Source organism: Camelina sativa, chromosome 15, assembly GCF_000633955.1.
Source record: "Camelina sativa cultivar DH55 chromosome 15, Cs, whole genome shotgun sequence".
NCBI lineage: Eukaryota > Viridiplantae > Streptophyta > Magnoliopsida > Brassicales > Brassicaceae > Camelina > Camelina sativa.
In genome coordinates, this window is record NC_025699.1 from 21,311,194 (window position 1) to 21,320,169 (window position 8,976).

General features: G+C 35.7%; 1 protein-coding gene across 6 annotated transcripts; it reads right to left on the reverse strand.

Annotated features, from left to right (window-relative positions):
- Positions 586-6,423, reverse strand: LOC104747270 (DUF21 domain-containing protein At4g14240-like). 6 transcript variants are annotated; one of them, XM_010468880.2, is made up of 17 exons: positions 6,176-6,423; positions 5,757-5,850; positions 5,290-5,392; positions 4,853-4,903; positions 4,204-4,306; positions 3,958-4,089; positions 3,682-3,879; positions 3,518-3,594; positions 3,367-3,441; positions 3,164-3,277; positions 2,796-2,879; positions 2,617-2,688; positions 2,183-2,250; positions 1,626-1,713; positions 1,437-1,504; positions 1,043-1,349; positions 586-969 (listed from the first exon to the last, which is right to left on the reverse strand). In XM_010468880.2, exons 6-17 carry the CDS (start codon positions 4,016-4,018, stop codon positions 829-831), a joined length of 1,353 nt encoding a protein of 450 aa, XP_010467182.1. In that variant the 5' UTR covers positions 4,019-4,089; positions 4,204-4,306; positions 4,853-4,903; positions 5,290-5,392; positions 5,757-5,850; positions 6,176-6,423; the 3' UTR covers positions 586-828. The 6 variants fall into 6 exon arrangements, with proteins under 6 accessions (XP_010467182.1, XP_010467181.1, XP_019092841.1 ...); XM_010468879.2 differs by lacking the exon at positions 5,290-5,392; XM_019237296.1 differs by having other exon boundaries at positions 3,682-3,852; positions 4,853-5,392.

The following is an 8,976-nucleotide window of genomic DNA, read 5'->3' on the forward strand; positions in this document are numbered from 1 at the left end:
ATTGGTCAAGAATGCTTAGGATTCGATTACCCCATCCTTAGAAGCTTTTGTATTTTAATTGCATGCATTTTCCTTCATCAATCGATCACTTACCCGATCAGGTACACGATAACATGCATCGAGTAATACCTTGAGTTGTTCATATCTCAATTGCATACTCGATCACTCCACCCGATCCTGTACTTGAATGCTTGCATCGAGTGCTTAGGTCATGTGGTTTCTTGTTTATATTATTTTCTTTTATTATTTTAGGATTGTTAGAACAAAACCCTATTTGATTTGCTTGACTTGTACTGTTCTGATCATATCCTTCCTGCTAGCAATTAACAACCATTTGGATTGATAACCCTTTGTACTACAACTACATAGGGAATTGATACCTTCAGTGAAAACCTATCTATCAATTTGGCGCCGTTGCCATTTGGTTGTGTTTATTTTGCTACGTCGCCCTTTGTTCAATAGCTTGCACCGTCGAAATCCTCCGAATACTCAAATTCCGCCATCGCGATGAAGCTTCGATCTCAGTTTCACGCACCAATAATAGATTTTGGATATATGAATAATACGATTCTCTATTAGAAATGATAAGAATGATTACAGAGATTGTAACCACCAAATCCGAATACAAGAACACAAAGTATGAAGAGCGTTTCACAAAGCTCAACCCAGAACTCTCCTCTAGCACATCGCTAGATCTCTCCTCACAAAAGTGTTTCTCTCAAAATACAACTAATGAAAAATGAAAAGCAATACAACGTCTTTATTCATTCAAACTCTTCTTTCTCTTCCCAACAGCAAACCTTCTCTTCCCTTCCGAGTCTTCCCAAGTCAACAACTTTGACCAAAGTCAACTTCTTCTTTCTCCGTTGGCTGACGTGGCCCTCCTCTTCTGTAATACGTCTGGTGAACCGTATCAGTCTGCTCCTCCTCCATGTCAACATATTCGTCTGTTTCGTCCATACTTTTATCCTGGTTATATAAGAAGCTTTTTAGTATTGTTTTTATGAACATGCAAAACTTATAAAAAATAAATAGATGATACCTGTAGCAGTTGTGCAAGAACGTCTTTAATAGTTATTATACCGATTACTTCGCGATCATCAATCTCCCATGACAAGTGCTCATCAGTGTGTAGATGAGATTGTCTCATTCCATCTACATTGACAATAAAATTGTAGAGTAAAGGCGCTGTCAAATTCGATGCATCAGTTAGCGCTTTGCTCGCTTTAACTTTTTCTTCTACAACCAACGTATGACCCTTGCTTTTCCCCTTCACAACAGCCGCCATGAAGGTGCTTCCCTTTCGATACATATTCAGAATATTATACAGTGGCAAGTCGGCTGGAATCCTATTGAAACATGTGTATCGATCATTACAATTTAAATTTAGACCAGACCAAATAAAAACAAAACGTTTAACATAAGAACGTCATAACCTTGGAATTCTGCGTATGTTAAGTGCACTAATAGGGATTTCCTCCTGAATTGTAAGCAGACTCCTAACCTAACGAACAAAAATTGCAAGATTACAACATGTTAAGGAAACGCTAAAGATGTGACTACTAAAAAAATAGTTAATCATGTACAAAGGAGAAGAAAAAGATTAACAATGAGTTAACACCTACCAAAAGAAGTCCAACAATCTTTTTTGGATTCTCAGAGTAGACAGGAACTCGGGTATGCCCTTTTTTTTGAATCATTCGCTTGGCATCCCTAGGATTAGTCATAAGCAAAAAAAAACTGACTGTTTATGGAAGGTCAAGTCAACTATCAATGAAGATAGTAGCTTAAGCAAAATAAAACAAAAACAAAATACTTCGCTTGAAACTTTAACACAACTTTCATGAATGACACAAGAGAAACATCGTAAGAAGAATTAAAATAAATAAATAAATAAATGATGCTGAGATATGACATTCATAGTTTTCATAGATGTTGTCATGTAGAACTTTTGATTGTCGAACTTTTCTTACCAAAACTTTCTCTAATTTGACATAGTAACCATCAAAAGATTAGACTCACGTTTTCCACATTTTTTTCATACTGTCAGCGATTAAATAATACAGCAAACAAATTGTCTTGCAGGGCCGGCATATTTTATATATTTTTAATATACTTTATATACATAAGTATTTCCTTAATTATCTAATTGAAATAGTCCACAGCTAAAGAATAAACTTACCAATCCAAATTTGAATTTATATCTAGAGTAAAGGTTGATTCTATTGGTGTCATAGCCTCTTGCGCAGTCTGTTTAACAAAATAAAACATTTTAGATAAACATATAGTGACATAAACAATGATATGAAATAATGATGTTAATAGCATTGAGATTTCTGTGTAAATATCGTCACTCGGATTTTGTTGTACAAAAATATAAAGGATATTTTTTGGAGTAAACTTTTTTTATTTTGATATTTAAAATTCATCATGGAAATAAATAATTTTTTGTCAATACTGAAAAAGAATAGAATTCTAATACCGCTGTATAAAAAATAGAAAAGAAAGGAAAATCTATAGAAGATAGAAGCAAGCTTTGAATTTTTTATTTTATTTTTTCCACAATATTACGAGAAAAAATGTATCTTTTCGATGTAGAGGTATGTTACAATATACCTTCACGGTCAAATCAATTGCTCCAACTATAACTTTCGTCTCGTCATTTGTGAGTTCACCTCCTTCACCGGCCTGAAGCCAGAATTGTAATAATAACATAGCCAAATCAGTAACACAAATTTCCTACATTTAAATGGAGGAAGGAAGTAATCATGGTCCCCAATCCATATATATTTTACCTCCACGTTGTGAATTGACACAGGGGCTTTGAATTGGGCACGCCTAAATATACCCTCATTGCAACCCAATCCCCAATCCAAAATCTAATTAACAGAATATGAAAGAATTAGATCAAGAAGCGTAAATGGCAATCAAAAGGAGAACCCAGAAATGTAATACCGTAACATAAGCTATTTAAGATAAGCTCAGATGCAATATTGGCTTGGATTATTTGACCCTAATCATAACACTATAAGATTCTTTCCTGAAAATTTAAGATAAGCAGAGACAGTCTAATGCATAACCTGATCACGTTTTTTTAGTTAGGCTAATTACAAAATGAAGGGGAGGTCTCTTAGATAAATAACACCACATGCTTTAAATTTACCTTTCCAATGGGATAAGCTATCGGGTAACAGAGAATCATCACAACTCGTATGAGCCAGTGAAATTGAGCACCAAGGAGTAGTCCAAAACTGCAGCATATAACTTGTGGAATAACCTTGAAAACAATCCAATATTTTCAAATTAGTGGATGCAATAAAGGAAAGTAAAGGTTGGCAAAGTAAAGAAGAAGATATCGGGAAATACCAATCCACAAGCTAGGACCGAGACAATTATAGAAGTGTACCCATTGACTAACTTATCCAAGTATAAAGGAAGAACCTGGATATTGTCAAAAAACTGGGTCTGAGTTCGCAAAATTGAAGAGCAATAGGCAGAATATAGTTTTATTAGTTACCGCCAGGAGAGCAGCATTGCAGAAAAGCAGAGACACGTAGATCTGATGTTGTCTCTGGAAAACTGGAAGAACAACAGCTGTATAGAGAATAAGTAAGAATTATTAATGGGATCGGGCATACAAAAAGAGAGAGGGCATAGAACCAAACCAAAAAGGCCAATTACCAGCTTGTTTCTTTTCGTTGGGTGTACCCATAAGCTGGAGAATTTTGAGCTGGAGAGGACCGATGGACATGAGAGCCATAAGGAGAAAGGACATCATACAGGCCAAGACGATAAATAAACAAGCCAAACTAGCGAATATGAACCACCGAAACGACCCAAAGGGGATTGAATCTGTAGACAGACAGGTCAACACCAAACCTGAGATATGAGAAAGTAAGAAGACAATTATACAAATTATCAGAACAAACAAACACAATCAAGTTATTTAAAACTTACTATAAAGGTCCATTGAAATATTTTCCCTTATCGTATATATGAAAGAGTATTGTCGTTGCATATATAACAAGTGGCAAAGCTTTGCTCACTTGTTTCTTGGATTGACCTCTCCAATAGTCTGTGTAGCCTAAGCTGTGAAGTAAAGTAAATACGTAACTGAATTAGCACACATATAAGTGACTTGCATCACTATATTTTCAACCTCAAGAGTCGTAATATCTGAAATTTCATATTGGGAAGGTTTACCCTGAAATCGGAGAGACTGCAGGAAAACAGAGGCGGAGGCGGAGATTGGGTGGTTTGCGGAGAAAGAAGAGCGGTTAAGTGGTTTGAGTTCAACGCTTCTAATCTGTAACAGTCGAGATTAAACAAGAAACAAAAACAATGAAGATTAAATCAAACAGATATAAATATCATCTAAGTTGAAACTAAGACTAAATCAAAGAACACAAACAGCAACAAGAACAAATCGAACCCTAACAGGCAGCAACAGGAAAGTGTGGGAGTGTTTATGTCGAGGAAAGAAGAAGAATCTAGGTGCCTTAGAGCATGTTCAACGGTGGGTGCCAAAAAAAAAATGCTTTTTAAAAAAAAAAAAAAATCTTAGAGCATCTCCCATGGGGGGAGAAAAAAAAAGATTCGGTTAAATATATTTTAAATTTTAAATTTTGAGTATTGTTTGGTTAAAAACTTTTTTAAGAAAATGAAATATTTTGAAAATTGTAATATTTTAAAGAAAATAAAGCAAATTCCATGTCAGTGATTTCTAGGTCCATGAAAGCTGTTTCTGGTTTCTAGTGAACTACACAAAACTGCAAACTCAATTCAACACAAAAAACAAATGTTCTATGGCGAGTGGGGAGATGGAACCAAGAATGGGGATGAGAAGTCTTACTTGGCTGGATTGAGTAAAGTCCCATCCTCCCTTTTCAACTGCTTTGTCAATCTGAAATACCGTAAGACCTCTAATCATAAAACAGAGGCCAAGTTTAATGCAGAACCAAATTATCTATCTAAAGATCAAGAAGAAACAGAACCAAATAGATTAATGCAACTTTCAAAACACAAAAAACAGAGGCCAAGTTTTACAATTACAGCCATTAACAAAGCCAATGTGCTCATCACCACTTAAAAAGAAAGGTTACGATGAAAACAATAAACATTATCGTTAACTGCTCTCAATGAAAGATTAGATTAGATTAAAAACGTCCCTAAATCTGAACTCAACAGTTGAAAAATCTAGAAATCCACGGATCCTTATCTTTCCAATTCGACGGATCATCTCCAAAGATTGATCGCCCCTGGAGAAGTCGATAGAGAGAGAGAACACACCGCTAGTTGGACTTGAGTGATAGTCATCATCACATCACAAGATTGATTTCCGCTAGCTTTTACCACATCAATAACTCATCGAAAAATGGTGGTCGTTATATTACTTCAACAAACAACAATAAGATAGATCCATCATTCTTAACAATACAAAGAATTCAGCACAAAGAGTAACATTTTTTCATCAACCAATATCAAAAGCCTCCATACAACTTTACTGGGAAAGAAAGACTCATATGCCTATTTTAGCCTCATAAACCAATTCAGTTCCAGTTCGAAAGGCAAGCAGCTAAAAAGTGGCACCTTGGTCTAAAATATTCGAAAATGATAGCTAAATTGCATCTCCGTAGACAATAGAAAGAATGAAAAATGATTTTAAGTTGTCATGGAGAAATAAAATGCAGTGTTGGGACTTGGGACTCTAAATGGACTTGGATGACTGATTAAGAAGCCATTTTCATGAAACTTACTACTTAAATCTCCAGTGGGTTGAAACTAGAAGTAAGATAACAACTCCAGATCAACGGGCTGTCCCAAGGAAACCAAGAGATTCGAATACAACCCCTAGAGTGAAGAAGACAGTAAGTATCATCAGTTCCAAACTTGCAGATCAAAAGAGGGTCAAACCAAGGCAAATAATCAACAAAGACTACTATTTTAAAACCAGTTTCTAATTTTGTGAAAATATGAAGGCAAAACGAAGGGAAGATGCAAATGGAAGAAGTCGCTACAATCAAAAGATACACGAACATATAGAATCTGGAGGAGGTCAAAGTTTAGAAAATTCGAATAAACCCACCAAGTTCAGAGTAAGCTATACACAAGCAAAAAAAAATCAAAACTTTCGAAATACACACAAGATTCAGTAGAAGAAAATAACGAAATTTACCTCCACGCTGCTCAAAAGCTCGCGAAGTAGAGAGATTCAGCTTCGGATCAGAAGTAACCAAGGACGAGATCTGATTGAACCCAAGTCACAGTAATAAGAAAACACAAATCAGAAGAAGAAGATGAAATTTGCTCAGGGGGGAGAAACACGTCAGTGTAAAATGGGACTGTGAACATGTTTGATGAAAACAATATGGAAGAAATTGAAGAAACTGAAATAAAACGAGGGAGAGAAAAGTGCATATTGACCCAGAGACCACTATAATTATGGATTCAGACCAGTTTCGTTTATTTATTTATATATTAAATTAGAAAGTTTTTATCATTTAGAGGAAATTCCATTATTTAAACAAAATATGTATTCTCAGTGGCCGAAAAAAAATATATATGTATTCTCAGTGGGAATTTCAAATCGACAACTATTTTATTTTCTTTTTTAAATTACTACTTTTAAACATATTTATTTTAGATAGCGTAATTATCAAATTTGATAAAACGATTAGCTATTTAATATCAAAAATTACTTTTCCGACTCAGTGAGCATAAAAATTTGATAATAATTGATAGAATTTATAATAGGGAAATTGGCAAAACTAACTAAGAAAAAAACTCAAACTAAATAACTAACTACTCTAAGTTTCTAACCATATATCTCATATATACTCTATATAATATATAATATATACTATTTTATCTCTACTACAAACACCATCACCACCACTACCACCACCATATCCACCCCCTCCCATTATAAAATTACTATTCAATTACATTTATTATAACTAATAAAAGCACAGATATAATGAGATATATGTTATACAAACCAAAAAAAAAGAGATATATGTTATTGTAACTTTAAAACAACAAAACCAAAATAAACAATATTGGTTAACATGTTTAAATATGGAATACTTGAATTCGGAGAAAAATATGATCCAATGTGTGGCTATGATTTCCTAGACCATCATCCCCAATGGTGATTCTAAGAGGTTGTAAATCAACCTTTTTAATCTCAAAAATATCCAACAAAAAAAATAGAGTTGATTCTTAAATGTAGAGATTTTGGAACCAAATTTTTAGTTTTTTATTTGTTCAATTATAAAAATAATTATAACCTCAAAATTTGAAACCATGTTTGTAGATGGTTTTAAGCTTACAGTTTTCACAGTTGCTAAAATATGAAAATTCATGTACACTTTACATCATCATCATCATCATCATATATATATACAGCCATCATTCCCCTTTTCTTCCACCACTTCCTCTAGCTCTCCCTTAACGCAAAACCAACCACAATGCAACCTAACACTGAAAGCATATATAGGAAATAGCCTTAGAAAAACTCAAATAAGAAGCATTATTTGAGATTGAGGACCTGTGGGAGAAAAATTGGAAAAAAGTTGTTAGAATCATAATCTGTTTGTCATTAAAAGTAATATAGTGAGCGTTGTCTAGTCTTGGTAAATCTTTGACGGTATTGTGACATTCAATTTTCTAAAGACAATTTTTTTCGAGAAGCTTTAAGTACGAGCGGCTAGAAATTGAATGGCTTAAAGCGGCTTAATATCTAGAGCTCAATTTTCATTTTTAGAAATTGTTAGAACGGCTTAATACCTAGAGCGTTTCAATCCGCAACTTCGAAATATCAAAAAAGCGGCTACTCCTAGTTTCACAGAAGATGGAACTCCAAAAGTACTAGCACCAGCATCGGTCATCCTTAAAGCTTTGGACACCAGGAAAGATCATATTGTCGCTCACTTCCACGGTACTCCTCCCCCTCCAAGAAAAATCTTCGTTGACCTCAACCCAATTTGGGGAAAGGACGGTCGAATCAACATCCGCTCTCTTCCAAACGGACTGGTTCTCGTAAATGGGTATTAGAGGTAGGATGCTGGCAGGCGAGAAACTGTCTCTTCACGGTTACTCCATGGTCTCCAACAGCATCACTATCACCGATTAAGTTGGTTTCACTTCCAATTTGGGTCATCCTGAAAGACGTTCTGCCTCAACTATACTCTCTCTGGTTTAAGTACAATAGCTTCGAGCATAGGAGAACCATTGCACACAGAAAAACATCAGCGCCACTTGCCATGGATACAAGGATAAAGGTAGAAATTCTGCTTAACAAAGCTCTCCCGCAGGCGGTTCTTGTGGAGGATGACGATGGAAATGAGATTCGAATATGGGTTGAATACCCTCGTCTACATCCTAAATGTGATTATTGTAAAGAGTATGGCCATCTCTATCATCGCTGTCCGTCAGCTCCGGCTGTTTCGAAGATATCCTCACCCAATCTCACCAGCACAATATCAGCTTCATCAGTCCCCTCTGCACCTCAAGCAACCAATACTGCTCACTCTAAGAAAATCACCTCTTCTCAAACATGGCAAGTCAAGGGACATCTAGTTGTGGGAATTCTCATCCCTCCAACTACCTCAGTTACTGATAACGACTAATCGGATACGGATACTCACACACCACCACCTATGACAACGCAATCAATGCCTCCCCCTACTGGAACACACAAGTACATGGACTCTCCATCTTCAGAAACTCATAGCGATTGGAAGGTTGTCCAAGGGAGCTCGAAACCTTCAAAGTCTCACTTGGAGACACAAGCTGTAAACTTGCAGAATACTCAAAAATTCGGAGCAGAAACGAGGTCTGCATAGACTCCACCTTTTGCACAACCATCTGCACAAGAAGCCCCAGCTGCAGCTACCTCAGCACTTCAAAGCAATCCTACATTGCCTAGTATAATGTCTGATGGATTGGAAAAGTCACGCGAGACCCTAACTCACA

What these genes read in the sequence shown, in the direction of transcription:
- LOC104747270 (XM_010468881.2), bottom strand. Translation starts at nt 4,018, where the DNA reads ATGCAACGACAATACTCTTTCATATATACGATAAGGGAAAATATTTCA. An exon ending in TGTCAATTCACAACGTGGAG is followed by an intron (nt 2,689 to 2,795) that starts GTAAAATATATA and finishes TTCTGGCTTCAG; the next exon opens with GCCGGTGAAGGAGGTGAACT. An exon ending in AGATTGTTGGACTTCTTTTG is followed by an intron (nt 1,505 to 1,625) that starts GTAGGTGTTAAC and finishes TTTGTTCGTTAG; the next exon opens with GTTAGGAGTCTGCTTACAAT.